General features: G+C 24.9%; 1 protein-coding gene across 2 annotated transcripts; it reads right to left on the bottom strand.

The window, feature by feature from the left end:
- Positions 1-3990: 3990 nt before the first annotated feature.
- Positions 3991-26803, bottom strand: LOC132931634 (autophagy-related protein 13 homolog). 2 transcript variants are annotated; one of them, XM_060997524.1, is made up of 6 exons: positions 26069-26803; positions 18943-19279; positions 14658-15012; positions 6800-6980; positions 6167-6554; positions 3991-5982 (listed from the first exon to the last, which is right to left on the bottom strand). In XM_060997524.1, the coding sequence occupies exons 2-6, from the start codon at positions 19096-19098 to the stop codon at positions 5689-5691; spliced, it is 1374 nt and encodes a 457-aa protein (XP_060853507.1). In that variant the 5' UTR covers positions 19099-19279; positions 26069-26803; the 3' UTR covers positions 3991-5688. The 2 variants fall into 2 exon arrangements, with proteins under 2 accessions (XP_060853507.1, XP_060853508.1); XM_060997525.1 differs by having other exon boundaries at positions 6176-6554; positions 26069-26802.
- Positions 26804-27352: the final 549 nt, after the last annotated feature.

Genomic DNA, 27352 nt, shown 5'->3' with positions numbered 1-27352 from the left:
CAACAATTTGCAGAATTAGTCATTGAGATAACAAATCATTTACTACAACATAGCATGGATCATGTAATAGGACAAAAAATCAATTAGTTACATGAACTTATATTTCACTTATTATTATATTTTTATTAATTATAAGTCTGTAAAGAGGCTCATAAAAAATAAAATTAAAAACATAGTATAAAATAGGGGGTTAGCATTTGAATTAAGTTTTGTTCAAAATTGTTTATAATTAAATTTAGCAAGTTTGGTTATAGGTAGTTTAAATTATTAAATCTTTTTATACATTTTGGTTAATCACATACTAGATAGCACCAGTAATTATAAATAGAATTATAATTATAAATAATTATCGGAAGGTTTAACGGTTTAGCCAGTCCCTAGATGTTTATTCTATAGAACCAGAAGTTCAGAAGGATCTAATAATGCCAATAATGGTATTGTAAATAGTAAATACACCATTTAGATTTAAGATGGAGCAAAGATGGAGTTGGCTATTTGCCATTTTTATTTTTGAAAAAATATTATAATCCATCAAAACTATAAACTTTTAGTTTACATTTAACATTAATTGTTTTTTGTTATCTATTGAATAAATGATTTAAAATGTATTTAGATACCTAACAAATAAAATTTAAAATAGTTACAGTTGCATAATATATAATGATTAATTGAAAATGTTCTATAATGTTTAATGATATTTTTTTACAAATCTCAAATTGTAACATTTTACTTAAAAAAAAAACTAAGCAGATATGATATATTGATATTGGATTGCTGTTTTAACGACCTTATGGCTTATAGTATTTGAGAAGATGAAACGTATAATAATAATCTAGTAACTTTGGTACTAGGAGCTAGGACCTCATGAGCCATGTATCATCATTCATCAGATAAGTTACGCACTGCATAGACCACGCTGGCTTAGTCCTTGTATAAATATCGATGTATTTGCAGAAGACGGTTTTAAAAATCGATTTTTGCATCTGAGTTTTATGAACTAAGAACTACCGATATTGAGTTTACGAGTTACGGAGTAGGTAACGAAAAATCTTTTCTTTTTTTGTTTTGGTACCAAGACCATACGATGGTATTAGTTAGCAGTTCGTATGGTAAATAATAAATACTTTATCCGTACGTTTAGTTGCCTATCTAAGCTGTACTTATAATCAATTATTATGAATTATAATTATTATAACTTTTTCATAATAATGTATATCCCGGCCAGGCACGTATACAAATATTTTTTTTGATATTGCTTTTATATGTAATGCCCCTCCCCAAAAATTTGCTTTGCCCCACCTGAAAATTTGTTCTGGCTACGGGCCTGTATATTTTCCAGTAATAAAATATTTGCATTTGTGATGAAGTTTACTTAAAAACGACTTGGCAACTTAATTTTTTTTAATTTAAAGTTTAAATCTTTCAACATTTCATTTTAAATTTATTTAAATTTGAAAAATTAATTTAAAATCTAATAAAGTCAACAACATTGCTAGTGATCTTTATGACGAGTTTCAATTAATTTTCAGAAATTTGATCAGGTAATTAGGATAGTTAACAGTGTTAACACTATTAGACTACAATTTATACTTAAGACTTAAGAGGACGTTATAGGTACCCGTTGTGTTGTCTCTATCTATTTAAAGTAAATATAATACCTAACTAAGATAGACCTAATTTACATTTAAACAAATGGATTTTTTAATTTATACACTAAACTATAAAAAATAAACTAACTTCTAAAGTTTTAACTAAGGTAACATTTAGGAACTGACTTATATTCCAACTTAATTTTTATGTTAAAGTTATTTTACTAGTTACTTACTATACTAGTTAAAAAAAATATGAATAATATGTCTAACTTTGAATTATACATATTAATGATCACTTACTACGCACCAGTATCGCAACCGGGGGGGGGGGGTAAGGGGTTGTAACCGCACCCGAAATTACTTCGAGGCCTAATATAATAACCTATGTACTTATCTTATGTATATATAGTATATACAGGGTGATTCTTTTATCACGAAACACTCATTATTCCATGTTTTTGAAAACATTTTTTTACATAGTTTCAAGTTGTTAAAAAATAAACGTTTTTATTAAAAAGTTATATTTTTTAAGTTTTTTACTTTTTTGAATGACAACATAGTTTTAACAAGTTGACTGCCTTGAGTATCATATATGATACTCTACATTTTTCAATATTATTTATTTATTTACAATCTAAGGAATTTCCTAAGCCAGAATTTCTAAAAAAAAACTGAGTATCATATATGATACTCAGCCCGGGTTTGAAAAACTACTGAGTGCATGTATGATACTCAAGGCGTTCGTGGAAAGATCAGTGAAATTTACAAGGCAGTCAACTTGTCAATTTCATATTCCAAAGCAGAATATTTTTCTGAGTATTTTGATACATAATAATCGAATTTAGGGCGAGTAGTTTATGAGTTATAAGTATTTAAAGTTTAGACAGCGGAGTAGTGGACAAACATTTTGCGGGTAACCCCGTACCACTTCACTCAGCGGCCAGCGCATCAAAACTTTAAATACTTATAACAGTTATAACTCATTAACTACTCGCCATGAACTCGATTTTTATGTATAAAAATATTCTGCTTTAGAATATGAAATTAAAACTATGTTATCATTCAAAAAAGTAAAAAACTTAAAAAAGAAAAAAGGATAAAAAATATAATTTTTTAATATAAACTTGGTCTTTTTAACAACTTGAAACTATGTAAAAAAATGTTTTCAAAAACATGAATACATTTTGAAATAATGAGTGTTTCATGATAAAATAATCACCCTTTATATTGTAACCCCTCCCGAAATTTTGTTCTAGTTACGCCACTGCTACGCACATAATAATGTACAACATGTCAAAACTATGGCCCTAAATGAATCAGTAAGTATACAATTAATTTGAGATTACCGAATGCTCACTACCACAGATTTAAGGCTTAAATTAAAGGGAATTTTTTTTTCTTCTTCATATGTATTGAAGAAAGGATAGTTGATTAATAGCTACCATGTACATGTACTGTTTCCAATGATGTAACCTGAAATTAAAATACTTATAGAATCATTCCCATTTCTTTTCAGTTAACTACTTAAATACTGATATGAAAAACTATCCTGTACAGCAGTAGTTTTCAACCAGTGGGTCGTATGACCTTTAAAATTGAGTCGTGATAAATCTTCTTTTAAAATAAAAATTAAGTTTATATAATTTATATTCTATATTAAAATATTATAATAATATAATGGATATTAAATCACAGTATATGTACAAAGCATTAAGCAATTTTTAGCTTTTTTTTGTTTTTCTACAAAGATAACGTTGGTCATGTAAAAATGTAGGCCTAAAAAAGTGGGCCACAAGTGCAAAAAGGTTGAAGACTACTGTTAAGTATACAGTATAAATAAATTATACTTTGAAGTATGGATTGTTATTATCTTTGCATGTGCAACAAATCAATGTATAAAATATATTAGAATGTATTAGTATCTATGAAGTCTATTATTTAAAGAAATTTCTATATGATGTATAATATTGTTACTAAAGTATTTTTAATTTAATTTTTGTGTAATTAGTTCTTAATATAAATTATTTTGTTACCATTATTAACATATTTTTTGTAAAAATATATTTATTTTTTAAATATAAGTGAGATCCTACTGTTTCTAAGACATACAAATTAAAAAACAATTTATTCTCCACACTAATAGAAATTCACTATTAATTGAACCATTATATTTTCGTGCAATGTACATCTACTTAGTGGACATTTAGTATATGGATAAACCTCAATAATAACTAAGCATATTTTTTATGATAAAATATGATAATTGTATGGTAGAAATAATAAACATTTTAAAGACAAGAATGATAAGAGCTAAAAAATATATTAGTTTATCAAGTATAATCATATTGAAATCAACAAGGACGAAAGAAATAAGGAAAAGACAAAATTATACATAAAATATTAATGTTGTTTCGTTTATTTATTACATACTACCAAATCATTGTGGTAGCTATAATCTTAACATGTGAAACATAAATTCAGAATATGTTTAACACTTTAACTGCAATTTGTATAACATTTTAATTTTATAAAAAACAAAAATTTAGTATAATTTTGTAACAAATCAATGATTATTTTAAAAATCTGGTATACTGTGATTAAAAAAAAAATAACCGAATCAAAGATAAAAATGTTTGATAAAAGTTACATTTTGTAAATATTTGTCTAAAGCATTGATTAAAAATCCGTAGTCTATAGACACACATAAATGTAAACATCCATAATGTGTTATTGGTTAACAATATTCAGTAACAATTGACTATAATTTTAAATAAAACATAAAAAAAAAATTAAATAAAAAAAGAGACTAAAAGTAATGAAAACAATAAGAAACAGGCAACTAATATAAATATACAAGGTTATTCTTTTATCAAACATTAATTATTTCAAAATCTATGAACATTTTTGGAAATACTTTTTTATTTAATTTTAAGTCGAATTAAAACAATATTATTCTTTTCATTTTTTGAATCACAACATATACTTTTTATTTTATATTTTGAAGCAGAATATTTTTCTGAGTATTTCTCGATGCAAAAATCATGGTACAAAGACCCCACAATGTTGGTCTACTATTCCGCTCACCAAAACTTTAAAAATTTATAAATTCAATAACTCATCAACTATTCATTCAAATTTTTGATTTTAATAAATGGAAATACTTTGAGGTAATATTTTGCTTCAGAATATGAAATTAAAAATATATGTTGTCATTTGAAAAAGTAAAAAATTAGAAAAAATTGTTTATTTCAACTAGAAATTAAGCAAAAATAAATATTTTCAAAAACATTAATATATATTTTTTAAATAATGAATTCTGTTCGATAAAACAATTACCCAGTATATCACGTAGTTTATGGTCTATAAGTTAAGTATTCTGTTGTTTAATAATTTAGATGTTTTTACTATTGAAGTATTACATTTGATAATTAGGCTAAATGGCTTAGATAAGAAATATGACAATTGAATACATATAAGTAGTAAATAATTAATTTTTAATCTTGACCCTGTATTGATTAGAATAAAATAAAAACCAAATTAAATTTTATGAGAAACAAATATTAATATTATTGAGTACTGTTTGTTATAAAATGTATAAAAGTTGCCTATTAACAAAAAAAAAAAAAAAGAAAGACAAAAAAGACAAAAAAGTTAAATTATTATTATTATTTAAGGTAACATTATGAAATAAACAAACAAAATAAATTAAAATTAAAACTAAACCTCATTAAACATAAATGCAAAATTTTATTATTATTTTTATGTTTAACAAAAAGGAGGAACTTTGAGGCCTAAGTGATTTTTAGTGACCACCACACCCTACGCGAGGATAATAAATAATTTATTAATTCATCAATCATTGATCAGTCATTTGCTTAGAAAATAAACAAAACAGTAATGTTTTGGAATTATTTATAACTTTGCTATAACTTGGTTTTATTTTTTATAAAATATTTTTAAAAAAATAGTACATATATACATTATATATAAATATATATGTATATGCATATAAAGTACATATTCATTTTGAGCTTCTTACTCGTTTTGACAGTCAGTCTTGTTACAAACATTACGGAGGGTATGTTTTTCAATTATTTTATTCACTGTCATCATCTTTGTGGCATAAATCTAATACTACCCTGTCAAATTCTTCCATACGTTCATCAAAACATTTAATTTGTTCAACAATTTCGGACAGGTGGTTGTAGACATTCAAATGATCAGGACGAACTTTTAATGATGGAGCACCAAGAAATTTTTGATAGAAGAGTGCCAATTCAATATTTGGATTTGAATCGGAAAATGCAGCAGGCTTAAATTGTAATGGATTGTTGTCACAACTACGTCTCCGACAAAAATCTTCAGGTGATTGAGGTTTCACAGTCTGACCCTAAAATTATTAATTAAATATTAGCATACAAATATAGGTAACAAAAAATAAATTATTCGACTAAAATATTAAAATCAAATAACAAACACCAGTAAACATCAATTACATTTTTTAATTTCCCAATGTTAATGAAAAAAAAAAAAAAAAAAAATACTAAAGTAAAGTTAGTCATTAATTAAATTACCAATTCTACCAAAATAAAATCACTGATGGCCTCATTGCTGGATGTATTCATTGAGTGATTGAGTTTGTTTTTGGTTTCAGTTGAATTGACATTATTGGAAACTCCAGTGCTTATCACCACAGCATTGCTTACTGCAGAACTCTTATTATTTTGGATAGAAGATGTTATTGAATTATTATTTTCATTAGTCGATTCTTGGACTTTTTGCAATTGATTACTAGGCACCATGTGTGGTGGCCAATATTCGGCTCGTTTCCTAGGTTTTATGAATGTATCTTTTGGAAACTCAGGAATACGGTATAGGGTAAGATTCTTAACTTTTTCTTCGAGACTGTCTGAAAAAGCACCCACAGTCCAATCATCCATGATATATGTTCTAGACTGATCACTAAATTTGAACATAATTTAATATTTAATTATATTACAATAACAAACAACAGTAAGAATATTATATGGGCTCCAGAATAGGATAATATGTTCAAACATAATAATTATTTGTTATTTTTTTTTTTTTTTTTTTGGTTTTATTAGCCACACAAATGGTTAATTGTGTTAAATGTGTTCAAAAATAATACTTTATTCTAGAAACCACTAAAATGAAAATAAAAAAATTATAATGAAAATAAAACATACATTGGAGTTTTGATTATCTGATTGTGTCGTGGGCTATACTCTTTTCGAAAATGATCACTTTTCAACATAATTGGATCTTGTTGAGACGTTAGTGTCATAGAGGTACGATAACAAACTGTCACTTGAATGGTCCCGATAGGCATTGACACTTGGCCAATTTGTAATTCTTTATATTCTTTTCCTGTAACATGGTTAAAACAAATCAACATAAATATCAATTTATCACACCTAGTGACTAGTGCATATGATTTTTTTGGCAGCCTTAATTTTCTTTTGTGATATTTTTGTACAGTATATAGAGTTATAATAATTATAGAAATATGTGACTTTTCATTATATTATTGTCTTGAAACGTAAAAATAAAAATAATTATTCATACGACACATATATACTATGTGTTAAAAATTTAAAATTGAATAATAGCCTAGAAATGAGTATGGAGACTAGTCAATCTTTAGTTGTTAGTACTATTGTGTAACACGACCTCTAAAATCTATGAAAACAAATTTATTGGCAACAATTTGGATGCACTTCGGGTCATGACATTGTCGATATATATATAAAGTATAATACAATTATTACATGTACCAATATTTAGTCATAACAGTAAAATAATAAAGCTCATTTTTCCTCTTTATAATATTAATGAAAATTATTCATATATACTAAAATACACGGAATAAATAACTAGCAAAATAAACTAAGTTTAGATCGCAATACCACATTGTGATGAATATAATCTTGATGCCAATTTTCTTGACTAATACTGATATTCTTAGTAAGATACGATAAATCGCTAAAACATTAAATATTATAATCATCTTTGGTTGTAACATTATGTTTAAACATATTAGCGTAATATACTATAATATGCAACACATAGCATATTCTTATCGAGAACACGTTATTTATATCATTTAAAATTCACAAGACTCTTGTAAGAACCATGTTCAAGAAATAAAAAAACATAAAACTTATTCCTTGTTTTGTAATGCATAAATTTATCATGCATGCATATCACCGAGAAAAATTATAGATATTATATTAAGCAAGCTAAAATATTTTTGTTATGTAAGTCTCCTCCGTTAAAACTTTTTTTTTTCAAATCGAAAGGCAATCAAAATATACCTCTGTCGAGGGTTTTTTTTTAATCAGAAACAAGACTTACAGTATCAGAAAATTTATAGAACTCTTGTAAAAAGTTAAGTTATCTATACTCGAGTCATTAACGGTGAAGTATTGTTAATGAAATGTATTCGGAATATGTATTGATTATGTTAGGGAACTCAACAAATTATGTGATATTGTTATTTGTTTGTTTAAAATTATTCTAAATTAAATTTATATAACTCCAATATATTATAAGACTCATTACGTCAATACGCCACACACTCATTGGCGTATATATTATATTGGTTATATATATATACTAACATCTAACACAAAAAAATAAGGATTTACAACGCCCTCTTCAAAACTCCGAAAATAAAATTGAGTTAAGTTCTAGTTGATTTGTACTTTATTTTAAAATTAATATTTTAGATGAAAAGTTTAAAAAAATATTCTAGGCGTAAATAAGACATATTGTATAAGGTACGTAAGTGTTGATTATGTTTTAAAGAAATTTCATAACTGTTTTAGAAATATATATGCCTAAAATTCTTACAGCATTTGCATAGATTAATCAAAAGGTTCATCACAGATAATTAGAAAAAAAAGTATGTCATAATAAATGTTACTTATAACGGCGCCTGTAAATTATTTGCAGTAGAAGTTCAATTAAATGGCTTTGGATTTAATACTTTATCGCATGTAGGTACAATATCTCATCGTATTAAATGTATTATTTATTTAGACTGAAGTTCGCGGTTGTGTACATTATACAATTACTTAAATAATATATTTTTTTTAGCATTATAACTTGTATTTTTATTACATTTATTTGTAATACTATGCAGTTTGATATTGAATTCTCCTGAAAGAAATTTAACTAAACTAATAAATAATAATAATAATATACAGTAGATACGATTAAAAAAAAAAAACGGTAATAGTTATATATTTGTACTTATACCTTATATCTGTACTTAATATACCTAAATACCTAATCATGGTTTAAGTTAGATAAGGTGCAAACACTAAAAACTCGAAAGAAGCATCTGTTCATCTATTCTAGGATACTACAAAATTCAAGTGAAAGTGGAAACGTGTCATCGTGACATTTGACCTCATAATGATTAAGAGACATTAAATACATAAAATACAAATTATTGTTCCACACAATTTTCGTTAAAATTAAATAATACTACACATATATAATGTATATATTACAATATTATAATTTCATGTTATTAGGCACAAGGTTTATATAAAAAAACGTCAGTTCGAAGTTCCTTTACTACGTCATGATCACCGGTAACTATATTATGGTCTGTAATATCACCACGTAACAATGTATAGAGATGTAAAAAAATCGGTTAAGTTTAACTGAAATGATATAAGATTGTACTTTCTAATTATTACAATAATAAAATACATATTATTTATTAGGTATTCGACATAATAATTTTATCACAAAATATTTATTTCATTTCATAAATCATGTAAAGTTAACTTGTTTTTAAATTTAAACAATGTTAATATTATACATCAAACAATTTGAACAGTAAGTTTACAATTAATCTAAGATATACTTTAAATTTTCACGGAAGAAAAAATATGTAATGTAATCCGTCAAAATTTGTTTCGCATCGTTAAATATTCTGGTTTGATTTTATAACTTTGTTAAAGTTTATTTTTAATTTATTTATTTACAAATCTAAAGCGACTATTTAAAAACATTTAAAACAAATTAAACATTTAACCTTAAGAAAATAAGGTTTACAATTTTAAAACCAATCGTTTTTGATTTGATTAAGATTATACATATACATGATGGTTGGGCTGTACTAGAGACATTTTTATATAGAATACTTTTTTGCTCAGCTAAATATTTTTTAAAAACAAAATAAGCTTAATAAAATTAATAATTATTGGTACAAAATAATTTTTAAAATAAATCTAACATAATATTATTTTATACGAGTATAAAAGTTGTTATATTATATAAACGACGTAGTAGCCATGTATCTTAACATTCTTAACTAATACATGTACCTGACATTCGTTAGTGTTTAAAGAATTTATTATTGTTTTGAGAGAATTCAACGTAAACAAAATATTCAACATAACTGAAAAATAATTTTCTTAAAAATTTAGATTATCACAGATATTTTTAAATCTTTCATAGACCATTCAATAATTGTCAATAATTAACTACGTCTAGATGCTACGCAAAAGGTGATTCAGTTTCAAATTATTTTTTTCTATTAACATAACTGACTAAACGTTGAATTATCTGTGATTCTGATAAATGAGACAGGAGTTTAAACCAGAAAAATGTTATTATTTATTATAACAAAGACGGATGGTTTTAGAATGTAAAATAGTACTGCGGTATACATAAAACGACATAAACAAAATAGTTAACTATGGTACTAATTATAATATGTGATAAATAATTGCTTTAAAAGTTGTCATAATAATAAGTAATAACACAACCGATCACTCGAAGGAGCCAATCTAAACGAATGATCTACTCACAAAAAATATCCACAAATTAAATTTTGCTTTAAATGGTTTAAAAAAACAGAATAAAATGTTGTTACTCATATAATAAATAATATATAGTTTTAGTATTATATAATTGGAGTAAAAAATAATAATACAGAATCATAGGGGGTCATGGGGGGGGGGGGGTGTAAAATATGTTATACTTGTGTATAGAAAGGGGGTGCGGGGTCATTAGTCACTAAGATTCAACTAAATGTCCGCCTATGTAACATAATATAAACACGACAATATTTTATGTTAAGAAAAATATATTTTAAATAACGGAATGTATTATATTTATATATATATTATATATAATATAGTGTCTAATAAAGCTATATATAATTTATTGTTTAAATGTCAATGCTATTCATGGTAGTTTTCATTTAAATGTTGTTTAAAAGCGTATAGCAGCCAGCAGGAATCACTAATATTGCCATACCGGTTTTCGTCACTATATTATAATCACGTATTCACGTTCACGGTTCACGTATAAACTGTATAATTAATTATAATATTAAAATGTTTAAGCAAAATTTTCTACAAAACTATATTATAATAAGTTACTATACAACTTAAAAGTTACTCTTATTAATATTTCAAATGTAAAAACCGGGAAACTGACTTTTGTTGTATAGTAGGTTTTGTGTCTGTTTTTTTTATTCGTGTGATAATAAGGCATCATACTGATTATACAATCATAATATAAAATTGACAATAAAACAATAAAATAAATAAATAATAAAATATGGTAGTATAGTTATACATTTTAAGTTTCCCAATATTAGGCTGTGTCTACAATTTTTTAATTTTTATTTTGTGAACAAGACCAGTATAGTAACTGCTGTTCCATATTAGCAAAAAATGTACTGATCATTAAGGTAATAACTAATAAGATATCTCCCGAGGTTAATCCCCATTTAAGTATATTATCTTTAGATTGTCCCATTCCAAACTGAAACACTCTAACTAGAAACTACTCGTTTGAATTCTGATTTTAATATTCTCTGATTTCAGTAAAATTAACTTCTAAATAATATAGGTACAGTAAAAAACGGAGTTGTTATTTGGAAATCAGAGGTTTGTAGAACAAACATATGATACACAAAACATAGAAACTTTGTATATATTTAAAAGCTTCAAAAACTAGATTTCGATAACTTCATTATTGAAATAAAAAGAGGGAACGTGTCAGATGAATCACCCGCTACATTAACATGAGATGACCTCGTTATAGTTACAGCTAATGTATAAAATTTAAATCCAATCATAAATCGTTGTATACAAAAACCCATTTTCAGAAAATAGAACGGATGGATGGACCACATCTATTAATTAGGATAGATTATCTTAATTAATATTAGTATTTTATTCAGTAATTCAGTAGATTAAATTAATTAATATCTAAAACCAATGTTTGACAAATTCCTTAAAAAAAAGGAATTCGTTCCATTTCACGTTCCTTAAAAAAAAAAAAATCGTTCCTTTAGAAAATAAACGAGGTCCTTTTTTAGTTCCAAATAAAATAAAAATTCTTAATTAATCATCAATGTTTTTTATATAATATATACATTTATACTTTATAGACAGTGGCGTTTTTATCGCAAGGGCAACAGAGGCAGTTGTGTCGGGGCGCAAAATAACAAATAAAATAATATTGGTTTTGTGTAATTGGGTTAATCTTATAAAAAAAAACATAAATTTGGTCACGGCAAAGTTTTAATGACAAAGGTCAAAGAATCAAATTTATATTAGGTAGGGCGAAAAATATATTTTGCCTTGGGGCGCTGACGAGGGTAGTTACGCTACTGTTTATAGAAATAGCAATACTGGTTAAATGAGAAAAAACATTTATATATAATAATTAATTAATTGCGTTGCAAGTTACTTACATATTTCTGAGTTCACTTTTCAATTATAATATATACCTACAGGTAGGTACATTATTTTATAATTTACTATTTAGTTATTTCAGTAAAAAGATATATAATATTGATTAGAGAATATAGTTTTTTTCATTTATTCATTATTTTTAAACAATATTTATCAATATTATATAATAATAGACTATAAAGTAATTTTGTTCTGTTTTAAATGAACTAATTTTTCAAATAGTTCATCACCTAGTCTGTAACGTTTAACGGTCATTACATTAGAATCATTGGATTCAGTAGAAACAAATCTCTCGACAAGAACACTTGAGGGCATTGGAGTATTGTACACTAAAATACTTTTATAACTTCTAAATTAACTTTTAAAAATACTTTTTAATTTTAATTATTTAAATATCTGAGTAAATTGAAACACGAAAAGAACTAAAAATGTGAAAAAGGAATTCATTCCTTCTAAACACTATCAAAAACATTACATAATATAGTGTATAAGTCAATATAACATACTGTAGAATGGTATGAAATATGAATAGTTGTACAAATATAAATAGAGCTTAATAGTCTAAATATTAAAAATGTCGATATGTATTAATAATAATATAATATAAACTGTCAAAACGATGAAAATTTTCAAGTCTCTATAGATATTCTTTTATGAACTAAATAAAAAAAAAAAAACAGAAATCGAAGAAAATTTGTGTTGCGTAAATAGTTTTATCGCTATTTTTATCGGTTTCCCAATTATATGATAAAAAAAGCGTATGGATTTTCGTAATTTTTAACCCCCAATATTCTAACTAGAACAATTTGTTATCAGAAACTACCTTTAAAGTTAAAGATTGAAGCAAATGTTCTACTTGATGACAGAAAAAAACATATTACTGTATAACCAAAACAAAATTCACTCAAAATACATTCAAAAATTATACAATTAGAGTTTATATTATTGTTGGTTTTATTTTTTTTTTTTTTACTTATACTTATATAAACTTGCAGTCTGCAGATAAAAATGTCAAAAGTACTAAACTTTCTTTTTCAAAAAAAAAGTATATTTTATACATCAATGATTATAACTTTAAGATTGTAAAATTACACATAAATATTAAATCATAATTAGATCAATAATGAATAAATCATTATTTATACGTAAACTGTCAGCTCATTTAATTTTTTGTTTATATCGTAAATGATTATTAATACTATATATAATATACTACTTCTATTTCTAATCTTTCTAAATTGAGTTATTCAAATCAAAACAACAACATTCTACACTTGATGAACAATAATTTGTATCATTTATAATCGTCCAAGAACATACTTTATTATTATTTTTAACAAAGAGACATTTGTAAACATTATTGAACAAACCTATCTTGAGATATTTCAGTTTTAGATATGGCTAATCATAGTCTATAATATTTATTTCAATAGTAAGTGAAAGGATTGAAACAGAGTTAAAAAAATTGTTTATTACTTTATTCTAAAATTATGAATGATACTAAATACAATAATACAAATATATAACTAAATGTTAAAATCCGTGGTATAATGCATGAAAGAACAAAAAAAAAAAAAAAGAATATTGTTGAGAAAATAAATATTATAATTTTCTCAAAATGAATGAAAACCCTTTTTTTTTAAACATTTTTACTTAAAAAATGACATTGACCTCTCTTACAAAGCCAAAGAAATAAGAATTATTCTTGACCCTTGATGTATAATATTACTATCCATTTGTACAAAATCACAAATTTACATTTTTCAAGGTAATCAAAAGAACTAAATACTGTACACGTTTACAAACTAAGATCTACACAGAATCAAAATTTTAAATTGATATGAATAATAACAATATAATACTTTTAATTCACTATTTTTTTTTTTTTTTTATAAATACATATAATTACTATCAAATTGAGATTCGAATCCAAATTATCAGATTATTAAATATAAAAGTGATGTTCTACTACCTAAAAAACTATTTAATTTCAAATTATCATTAAAAGGTTCCCTAAAGAATTTAACACATTGAATAACTATGAACTATTTAAAAGTAGAAATATTATATATTTTTATTATATCATTTATATCTAATCAATAAATATTAACTTATAAGTTAATTTCTATTGTTTTTAATGAATTTTCTTGAATGCCATCTTATAATCAAAATGAAAACAAATAAATGAATAATTATTTAAAGATGATGAAATAGTCATTTTAAATATATGAAGGCTATGCATCTAAATAATATGTTGTACACAATATAATAATTTTGCACCAAATGAGAATATACAAGATCTTAGTTTACTTACCAAGAGTATGAACTTGAGGTTCTCCAGCATAAATTCGATGATGAATTTGAAAAGAATCATGTGATTGTTGCCTTGAATATCGGTAAGCTGGTATTACTCGAGAAACTGACACTAATGATTTTAATAAAATTCCTAATCTGTTATATAGAGTATAAACTAAGTGTCGAGAACAAAAGGGATCAAAGGCACTTTCAGCTAATAAACCAATACTCCATGTTTCTAATGTCATCTTATCTCCATCAACAGTTTTCAAAAATATTTCAACACATAAAGGAACAGAATCTCCAAGTCCATTGCTTAAGGCTAGTTTTGTTTCAGTTATTACGTCTGGGATTTCTTTTATTGCAACATTCATCTGAAACAGAACATTAAAAATAACTATTATTAGTATTAACAAGTTAATACCTAGCATTTATAAAATATGGTTTTATATTACATTTATTCATTTAGGCTTACATTATTTATTTGTTATAACTTTTAGAATATGAACATTAGTTTTAATAACTAAGCACATTTTACTCAAAACAAATAAATTAAGAATAGATAAAAAATTTGTTTATTATTAGTGAATATTTTTTGTAAAAGTACGGTTTCCCTGCAGTGCTATTCTGCTGTTTGATGTTGCAGGGAAATTGTACCTTAAGATCACTATCTTATTTATGACACCAAAACATTTAGACTTTTATAATTAATTATGATTATCATAAATTCTCATAATTAATAAAAATCATTCAAATTCTTTCAGCCAAAATATTCAAATTTAATGTTTATGTTCATTTTAACACATTTTCAATTAAATTATTACATTTAAAAAAAAAATATAAAAATCAATTAGTTATAAATATTAATTTTTTTTTTATTTAAGTAAGATTTTATCAGATGTTATTATTATAGAGATACAAAGATCTATTAATTTTTACATAATTTCAATCAGTTTTCTAATGTTTTTCAAAATTTTAATAAATATTATCTTTAGATTTTAAACATTTTATTTTTTAATGAAAAAAATATTTTTCTCCATTATGATGCTATTCTGGTTATCCAATATAAATATAATCGTTTTCCCATCTTTCATGAGATCTTTCATTATTAAACTTTTGTAGATATATTGGTATCCAATATAAAAATTATAAATGTAATGATTAACTTTGTATAAAAACAAAATAGAATAAATTACACTACTTGTTAAATCTAATTAGATAAACACAATATAATATAATGTCAACATAAGATTGTATGAACATTTTTTATTTAATAATACAATTTGAACAAAGTACATTCCATACAATAGTGAACTTGTTTTCAAGGCTTTTATACCTTGCTTAACAGGATTTAATAAACTAGATAAAATTATATACATTTAAACATTAAGAATACACTAAGTTCCAGTTTATACCACACATTTTATAATAAATAAATAATATATATTTATTTAAATGAATATAAAGATACTTAATTAATATTCACAAGAAGATCTACTCATTGTTTTTTTTTTTAATTTTTAATTAAAATTAAAATATAATATAATGATATAATAATTTAATGTTTGATTTAGTGTAAACACAAAATGTATTAAAAATGAATAAAACACAACACAATAATCATTGATTTTTTTTTTTTAAGTTCTTTGTATAAATCACATTTTTATATATATTTTACGCATACAATTATTTGTGTTACTGTTATGATTGGACAAATAAATATTATAATGTATAATATAATATATATTATATCAAAAATTATGTTATTGGTTTTATAGTTATAATTAAATTTTGGAAAACAGTTCCACATGTTTTCATCCAAAAATTATATAAACACAAATTATTTCAGTTTTTTTTTGTTCTCCAAATAATTTAAAACTAAAAAAAAGAAAAGCAAAACTATAAATGGATAAATATGATTTATTTTTTTTACAATTATTATCAGAATATAATTATAATAATACAAATATAATATTTGCTCAGCTTGTGTATTGGGGTATATAGTCCTCTAGTGTTAAGACCTAAATGTTAACTATACTGTTAGCAACTTTTTGCTTTTATTTTTTTTTAAATTTATTGATATTAGTTTTTAGAGTTTATTAAACTAAAAAAATTCTTGCTTAAAGACTTGCCTCATTACACTAGTCATTCAGGCAAATAGAACAAATTAAGTAGCCAATTAATTGTGATTCTCAAATGTTAATAAAATTATTATTTATTTAAGATTGTATGTTTGGAAAAATATAACTTATAACAATCAATACAATTGATAACTTTAGTAGTAAATATCATGTTAGTAAAATTGTTTATGTAATTAATTTGAAATTAAATTAAAGACTAAAAGCTTATTTAAATTATTGTAGTATAAATATTGAAAATATTTTAAATATATTAAAAAACTTAAAAAATTGGTATGTTATGTAAAATAGACTGCATAGTACTAGTAGTTATAGAAAATAGTTATAAAGATAGCACAAGTAGGTTAGTAGAACAGCATAACAATTTATTGTGATAGATAATAATCCAGCCACCTTGTAATATTATATAAGGGGTTTCGATTTAAATTAGGAAACTACTCATTTATTTTAAAATAACTTGAGTTGATAAAATAGACATGATGATTTTATATTTTATAAGTGATTTTAGGTCTTTGAACAAAATGAGTTTATTAATATGGTATGAGTAAAGATGGTTGTCAAATGACTATTGTGTCATACAATGTTTAATTTTTCAGATTAATTATTAAATTCAACTAGATTGTGAATTTTTTACATGTGAAGGCCAGCAGTTATTAGACAAGCTATATTAAACTCATGTAGTAGTTCAATTAGTATTATTACTTTGACTATTATATTATACATTACAGTTCAATATTAATATTTGTATACATTAAGGAAATAATTTGCTATTTTAGCTATGCTGACTTGTAATTTAATGTAACAGTAATAATTTATATTTCTTTAAACCTTATTAAAACATATTAAAAACTCATCATTTATAAAAATATTGTAATACATTTCTGTTTTATTATATACCTACATATTAACTATATTTTTAAGCATTTCAAAATAACTAAATCTTACTTAAAAGTGAAAAATTCTATGAAAGGTAATTATAATATAAAAGTAATTTATTGTTGCTTTATTCAACAATAGTTAATATTTTTAGATATTGTTTTGCATATTTTTAGTGTTTGATAAAATTTAACATTGGATTATGATAAGGAAAACAACTTTATTAAATATTGCTTTTTAAGTAATTAAAGAAAGAAATTAATAACTGCTTAAATTAAAAGAGCAATAAATAATATGCAAAAAAATGTACTGAAATTATGTGTACATACATACAATTCTATATTTTATTTAACACTAGTACACCAACTAATACACTATCCACATTAATTAGTCATATATGACATTACGTTAACTAATTACATTTTAAATACAGAACATTATCTAATCAGTTGTTATTGTTTGTTATCTAACCATTTTAAATTTAATAAGTTTCTAATATACTTTTAACTTTTATTAACTTTTCATATAATGATATATTAAAGTAACAGTGTTTCAATACAAAATAAAATAATTAAATGTATATATGTAGGGATCTACATTGTAAAATAACTATTTCAATATATTAGGTATAATCAATATACTGGTTTAAAAAATGTATATCTAATGAACATATTTAAGAAATATTTGTATAATTTATTAATGAGAATTAGGTAGTTAAAAATCCAAAAGGATTTTATTAAGCATAACTTAAGTTTTTATTGATACCTATTTGATAAAGAATACATACATAAATAATTTAATTCCAAACTTTTCCCTTTCTACAAGAATACACCAAATATAATGTTATACCTAGACATATATTGATATAATTAATGAAGTATCAGTTTCGCAATAAAACAACCTACCAAATCTAATTTTTGGTTATCACCAGGATAAGATAAAGATTGGGTTCCACCTATAACATATAAGAATTATATTTATCAAATTACTGCATATTATATTTTGTTAAGTTCTATAGGATGTCTTGGTCAATTTACCTTTAACTATATGGACATATTTTATACATAGTATTCTAACTCACAACTTTATTGAAATGTGTACTAAAAAAAAAGTTACCCAATGATTTTTAATTATCATGCCTGAGATAACTAATGGCTAGATTTTTATTAATTTTAAGGTTTATTCTATTCAAAAAATGTTTACCTTATTAACTGAACTTTTAAAAATTTTAATAAAAATATTTATTTAACTAAATTTATTTTTTATAAAATGGTTTGTAATCATGCTTACCGAACTATTTTGATTTGTACAATAAGTATGCAATCTTTCACCCATTCTTGATTGTACAATTATTTGAGCTGATTTCATAGTCATAAGTTTAGTTAGCTGTTCCATCTCTTGTCTTTCCTTCTCGGCTGACTCGGTTAATGTTCTTGTATCTACCATTGTAATTTTTTATACTTAAGTAATGATAGAAAAAAAAAATTAATTGAACCACAATCACTTATTTAACACCAATTTAATATAAAATTCACACATGGACAAACTATTAATAATTTTGAACATTTAAATTGTCTTTGTCTTAAAATTATTAGTTGTGTCACTTTTTTCTGCATTTTGTAATGATCTGAAACATTTAAATGTATATTAATATAAATCTGAGAAACATATACTTTTTTGTTTTTTAGTAAACATTAATTAATTAGCCTACATAAAGACTAGCCTATTGGGAAAGTTTTTATTTCTTGATAACCAATTTTCAACTTTTTATATAACACTTATATTGATTGTGTTACCTATCTATATAGGTACAATAATAGATTAAATACATATTGCATTTATGTATATTTAATCGATGATACAATGAACATGGTTTATATAAACCATAAAAACCATAAAATTACTTGGGATCTCACACAATAACTAAGAATTTTTAATCTTTATAATTGAATTTTATATTTGTTTGATATCATGGTATAGGTTTTAACATTAACCACTATATTATAACAACAACAGATTGAAAGAAGTAATTTCTTTGATAATAAATTTGTTTTTGTACATATATGCATTATCAATTTATATTATTACACTTTTTTATATGAAACACCTTTCATTATTACTTATTACCAACAAGTGTGTATAGGTAGATATAATTTAAAAATAAATCTTATTTATTGCAAAATCTTTAGGAAGTAAAAAAAAATTAATTGATTATTATTTAATAGTATTGACGTAACAGCCAAGTTCAAAGAGAAGTTAATTAACCTCAAAGACTTAGTTATCTTAAATAAAATACAAATAAGCAGGTACCTATATAAAATATTATAATTAGTTTACAATGTATAATATAGGTATCTATTCTTAACAGGTGAACAACATGTTTATGTCATACAAAATAGGTACCAATTACCAATATAATATAGGTAAACTGATAATGTTTATTTCAAAATATCAACATAATTATTTCATTTGATTAATTTAAAATTTTAAATATACAAAAAAATATTAAATTGTATTCTAAAAGCTGTTGGGAACCTATCTATACAATAATATTATAAAGAGGTAAAGTTTGTAAGTTTGTGATTTGTTGGTAGAAAGTAACATCTGGAACTACAGAACCAATTTAAAAAATTCTTCAACAATAGAAAGCTACATTATTTCTGCGTGACATAAGCTATATTTGATAGTGATTAAATAGGTGATTAATAATATCTATATTAGTAATTAACACGCTAAAATATATTATATTGTACATCTATGTATAGGTAATCGGTCAAAAAGTCTGTTTTAAAGAAAGTTGGACTAAAAGTCCGAAAATACAAAATATTTTATATAATTAATATTTATTTTAAAAATGTTTGTAGACATTATATTATTACATTTTTTTTCTGTTTTCTTATTTTCATTTATAATCATATAATTTATTATTAATTTAAATAGGTACATATAGATACGTGTATTTAAAAATATTAACATAGATACAATCACAAGATATCTTAGGAACAACAATATCAAAATTTATTTGTAACTAAATACATTTCAACAAACAATGAATTTTAATTTATTGATAAATAAGTCAATTAAACTAAAACTAAAAAAAAAAAAATAGTATATAATAAAAAAATATAAATTTGTCGTTACTATAGATACCTAACTATAATGGATTTTTGTTATATTTTTGTAAGTTATACGAGAATATAATAATATAATATGTGTACAAACATTTTTAAATTTTTAAATATTTAAAATAAATATTAATTTTTTGACTTTTTATCCGACTATAAAAACTGAAAACGGATTTTTTGTCTAACTTTTTTTTAAACGGACACTACTTAACGGTACTAACGGACTTTTTGTCTGCGATTTCTATGTATATATATATATAAATAATAAATATTTTTTTCTATGTTACTAATTATTAGTTATTATTAGAAATTAGTATTTTAGTGAATAGTTTATATACTATGTAGTAAAACAGTACAAAACATTTTCATCGTTTTTGGTTCATACTATTGAAACTTTATGAATTATTGATTTTTGGTTCAAAATGAAAAAAAATCACTTGGTCATTCAAAAAAAAAAAAAAAATATGCCGCCGTTAAATGGTAAACAACAAGAAAAAAAGAAATGTTGGAAATATCATCTATTCAGAAAACCAAAAATATTAATTATCCACACGTGTTAAACTAAATGTTAGCATTCAGCAACCAAATTTAACATTGATACATTTTTTACGGGCAACGAAGTGCACAAAGAAAACTAGTTATATATAATTGGATTATAATATGTTTTTGTTATACAATTTAAATTATCTAGAAACATTGATAGACAAAAAAAACGATAAATGAGTTGATTTTCATAAAAAGATTACTTAGATTAGCTAGACTTTATTTTACCCTGGTAGTTTGACTTCTCTATTTATCTAATTTTAAATACCTACTTTATTAAAATAAAAATCTATGTTAAAAACTAAAAGATTATAATGCCATGTACATTTTATATCTAAATACAAGCTAGGCAGTTGTTAAAATGATAAAGTTATGTTTAAAAAAAATGTGGCACTTAGTGCAGATTAACCACAACTACTATTGCTGAGATTACTTTTATTTGACAAAAGGTATAAAAGGTAATATATTTAGTTTAATTTATTAAATATATCTTATATGGTACCAATACAATATTAAAATTAACCTTAACTTAATAAACATTTTTTAAGTTATTAAATTAATAATGGGTAAATATATCAACAAATTTATATTTAAAAGTAATAAATAGATGTAGAATTTAGTATATAGATTCTTAAAAGGTAATTAAAAAACAAAAAAATTAAATATTTTCAAACCAAACTTGATTATAAAAAACTGAAATAACAAATATTTCTGGCTATATCATAACTGAAAAAAGCATCATCAGTATTCAGAAAATTCATTAAAAAATTCCTAACCTAACCAAAATTTATTTAGGTATTATGAAAAATAATGAGCATGTTTACATTTTTATTTTTTCAAAGCAATGTTCAAATGTCTAAAAAAAAAAACCGATTTTTAATGTTTGTTGTAATTAAATATTGAACTTATACACTTTTTTATTAATTAGCATACATTCAAAATTTAGCTAAGGACAGATTATTATAAAATGTATAAAAAAAAAAACCAAGTACATGTTAATTCATATTACCTTTTATAGTTTATAACAATATATTAAATCAGACAAAGTTAATACAGAAAAATTAAAATTTCTTATTGAATTAGCTATAGTAAAAAATTTAAGTTCAATTTACGGAGTAAATAAACTACATTGTGAATGGTAGGAAAACGTGTAAAAAGTATTTTACAAATAAGATTAGAAATAAAAGTACTTGGATTAATAATTCTTAACTAATAAACAGCACAATATCTGTATACCTGGTATAGTAATAAATTAAACAGAAATGTCAAAACCCATGTGGAATTAAATTATTAAATACTGTTGAAAATTTAGGTATATACCAACATTATTTCTAAAATATTAGGTGAAGCACTATGATATAAAACAATAAATTGTAACAACTCAATGATTATATGATTTAAAATAAGGATAAAATATATAGTTATACTTTCATTAAGGGACCGCTACACCAGCATTTGTTTTCTCTGTCTATCTCCCACATAATATAGGAATAAAGATACTCCGTATTTCCACGATTATGACTCTCTGGTTCAGTTTAGGGCAACCTACAATATATATTTTATAAATAAGACTATTTCCTGTACATTGACCGGATAGATTTTTAATATTTACATTTTTATAAATATAATTATGTTTTAATTTAAAATAATTTTGACTATTTTTAACCATTAATAATTTATTCAAAATTGTAAATATTAAAATCTATCCGGTCAATGCACAGGAAATATTCTTCTTTATAAAATATATTTTAGGTGCTTTTGCCCTAAACTGAACTACAGAGTCGTAATCGTGAAAAATACGGAGTATCTTTGTTCCTATATTATGTGGAAGATAGACAGAGAAAACAAATGCTGGTGTAGCGGCCCCTTAAATAGAATAAAAATCGAATTAGATGATAACAAAAGATTAAATTCGCTCTAAATTGGTAGTTTTGATAATTATCTATATTTTTTTTTATTAAAAACTATAATTAAATACTATAATATATTAAAATTGTGTATATGAATCAATTACATTTATTCATAATAAATCTAACATTTACATGCTGCAGAACTTGCTGTATTTTATTATTTATAAATCCTATCAATAAAAAATACTCATTTACTCTAAACTCAACTAATATTTCCATAGTCAATATTTTTTATGTTCTTCTAATTATTTTATCAAATTATAGTTTAATGTCGATTAATAGTTTCAGTCATCCTTTAAACTGGCTAACCTACTCTCTCTTCTCATTGTGTACCCATTATTCTAGCTATTACGAACATAGTTTGTATTTTATATAATTTAGACTAGGTACCTATGTATAATACAAATATAAATTAATATTAATGGGTTAAGAATTTGATTGAAACTAATAAACTAATAATAACAATACGACTGGTATCATAAAAGTAAGAAAACTATCTAGGTTAGGTACCTATCTATTATATATTGATAAAGGTTACTACTTACTTAGAATTATTTCTTTATTTTACAAGTTATGATTTTTTAAAGTTTTAAGACAAATTTCTTTAAACTTATGTAAGTAAATATTTAGACATGAAACATGATTTTAAATTTATAGAATATCAGCATAAAATTATTAAAATATATATTATGCATTCATACAAGGTCACAGCTGTGAAAATATAGTTACCTACCTATTTATATATCATGAACAAGGTTATATACAGCTCGATATAGGTAGTTGTTAACTTAGTGATTAAATCATAACAATGGTTCCTTCATTATTTTAACTAGATTTTTAAAAGTACTTGGAAATAAATTTTATGTATAGGTACATTTAATTATCAATATAATTACAAAAAAAAAAAATAATGGAAAATCTAAATATGTAAACTTAAATTCTACATAGAAATAAAATATATACGGATATATATCAAGAGGTACATAAATTACTACTGAAATACTCAATACTAATCACATTTAAATTTACTTTTGACTCATTTTTTTTACTATACATATAAAGTATAAATTATTCTTGTTATTACCTACCTACCTATACCATTCAAAGATATTTCTTTAAAATTATTTAAGTAATTGCATGTTTCTAATTTTTCATTAAGTAATTATAAATAGTTTCTTTTTATATTAGGTAACTAGATATTTTGAAAAGCATAGAGACAAGCATAATATAAAGTTGTATATTAATCTATCACCAAATTTTTTTTCATCAAGCTAAAAGAGATTAAGTTTATATTATCTAAATAACAAATTATATCATGATAAGTATCTTAGACAAACGACAAACAACTAACTTTTGAATATTCTTAAGCAAACAAGTATAATAAACAGTGGCGTATTTAAGGGAGGGGGAGGCAACAGGGGCATCTTTTTTTTACTATATTACGGAAAGCTAACATATCTTACTGCATTTATTAAATTATGCAATATTTAATTTTAAATTTTAAGTCACTAATCAAGAAAAAAAATCAAAAGATTATCTATAAAATACCTAATAAAGTTATGTATTATGGATCCTGTGTTATCCCTTATATGACCACATATCACTGATAATTTTTAAGTATAATTTGAGTTAATAATTCATAATATCATTTTCTTATCTGACCAATTTTACAAATATTGACTTGCTTATTTGCTTATGCACGGTAATTTTTTTATTTTGCTATGCTTTGCTTTTTCAACTTAGCTTAAAAACTTGGTTGCAGTCAAGTAAAGGACAAGATTGCTTAGTTGGATTGGCTTTGCTAAATATTCATAAGCACGGGAACATTCAAATAGCTGAGGTAATTGATATGTTTGCTGCCACAAAAAAAGAAATATAGACCTTATATTATAATTATTTTATGATTTCCTATGACTCATCTGTATTAAAATTTAAACTTTTGAGCAATAAATAAGGTGCTTTTTATTGTGTTGAATATTTATTGAATTATATAACTGAACTAGTTTGGATTAGTGTCTAAAAACCCTAACCAAATAAAAAAAAATAAATAAATTATTGCATTCGAATTTCCTTACATTGTAACAGCGAGCAATAATTCTATTTTTCCCCCCTCCCCCTTGAAAAATTATCCCAAATACGCTACTGATTATAAAATAGTTTAATAAGAACTACAGTTTACAGTATTTAAACAACTAACCTAAATATCATAAGCTAATATCAATTTAAATGTAATGATAGGATCAAAGTAGGTAGGTATTATATTGTCATTCAATAGAACTATGCGGGCAATCGTGAAATCAGCTGTGCTGTATTATGTATAGATTTAAAAAAATGCATTGAACACAACATGTTGTGCAATATAAGTACTATCCAATGGAATGCAAGTATTCTAGGTATTATATTTTATGTCAATGTAAATAATGTAAGTAAACATTATACAACCGTGATTTAAACTAATTTACACTATTAAAACCTATAACCCACAATACTCACTATTGAACTTATTTTAAACGTTGTAGACACATTGTACTGAGATTATTACTCAGTATAATTTACATTTAAAAATTTACAGTTTGTGTGATGATTAAAATGCATATGGTAAACATTCTAGATCCTCCAAAGCTGTATAGGATTGATATTATATTCACAGGAATTTTTAATATTAGAGTGAAACATTCACCAGATATGTGGGTAGGTATCTGTGGGTCGTAAAAAACATCTACCTACCTACCATCTGTTTTTTCAGACTACCTCAGGTTACGCCAGCAAAGTACATAGAAACGGATATTTTTACAGTACAGGTACGAAAAGGACAAGATATAAGGGCGGTGTACTCACTCATTGACATGTTTCGTATGATATTATTATTATTATTGTAAGGTACGCCACCGAATCAGAAGGGGTACGACGGGGACGACGATTGGCTTTTTGGCGCCACGACTATCGACGACACGCACGCAAACCATGTAGACGGCGGCCAAACGATCGAACGACAGCAGCCTGCTGTGGGACACTCGCGCTCAACAACACACAAAAACACTTTTGGCAGCGGAAGCGTGTGAATGTAAATTTGACCGCGAGTCGAACGAAAATAATTTTACAGTCAAAACGTCACAGCGGACTGCGCACACTGTTCAACTGTCAGACGGTATCACACTATCGAGTACGCACATTTAATGTACATGTGGATTTACGCGGTATCTTCGCTGAACAACGGCGATGATATGCTATAATTATAATATACCGTACGATATAAATGTGAATAATATCCTTGTCGAACTTGTGGCTGATGTCACTCGAGTTATCACGTATACGTTTATTATTATAATTATTCCCGCGTCACATTGAGGTGTGTTCGTCAAATTTCGGTTTTTATTTTTAGACGACGATAATGATTGATGATAGATATAAAAAATTATATCCTCGATTACACTGTACGCACAGACGGGCGGCGGCGGCGGCGGCGGACGAGGTCTAGACGGTCGTGGAAAACACGCTCGTTTGCGCTATCGTCGTCGATACAGACGTACAGTGACAGTGTACACATTACACGCGGATAACTGAAGTGCGCGCGCCTTTGGTGGGGTGGTGTATCGGTGTACGGTTACGTGACGAACGCGGTGGCGGCGGGATCGGGGAACCCTACATAGTCTGCCGACTGGGCGGGGCATGGAGGCGAAAAAAAGGAGGAAAATAATAATAATAATAATAATAATATTGGCCAGCGCGACGGGCGGATCCGCAGCCGAGTGCGTGACGTGGTGCATGCCGTCGGGCATGTGGAAATCCGAAATTCCGCGCGAGCCGCAGACGATCACGCTCGTCCAATCGGCGGCCGTTACGTCACGCGGTAAATATGTTTTCGCGCGTGGTGGTCAATGGTCTTCGGTCACGAACTCGCGCGACGACCACAGCTTGCTTATCGTTCGTATAGTCGTGGTTGTTTTCCACTTTTCCAGTGCCCACGAGGTTTGTCGCACGACAATAATAATAATATAATGTTGTAGTTGTAATACAGAAAGTATAGGTACACTAACAGTAGACGGTAGTACAGACGTACAGTATACACGTTAGTGACTTTACTCTGTTGTCAGTTTGTACTTGAACCGCTATTACGATTAG

This window comes from Rhopalosiphum padi, chromosome 1 (genome assembly GCF_020882245.1).
Source record: "Rhopalosiphum padi isolate XX-2018 chromosome 1, ASM2088224v1, whole genome shotgun sequence".
Lineage (NCBI taxonomy): Eukaryota > Metazoa > Arthropoda > Insecta > Hemiptera > Aphididae > Rhopalosiphum > Rhopalosiphum padi.
The sequence above is the reverse complement of the archived record's forward strand: the minus strand, read 5'-3'. Positions and strand labels throughout refer to the sequence as shown.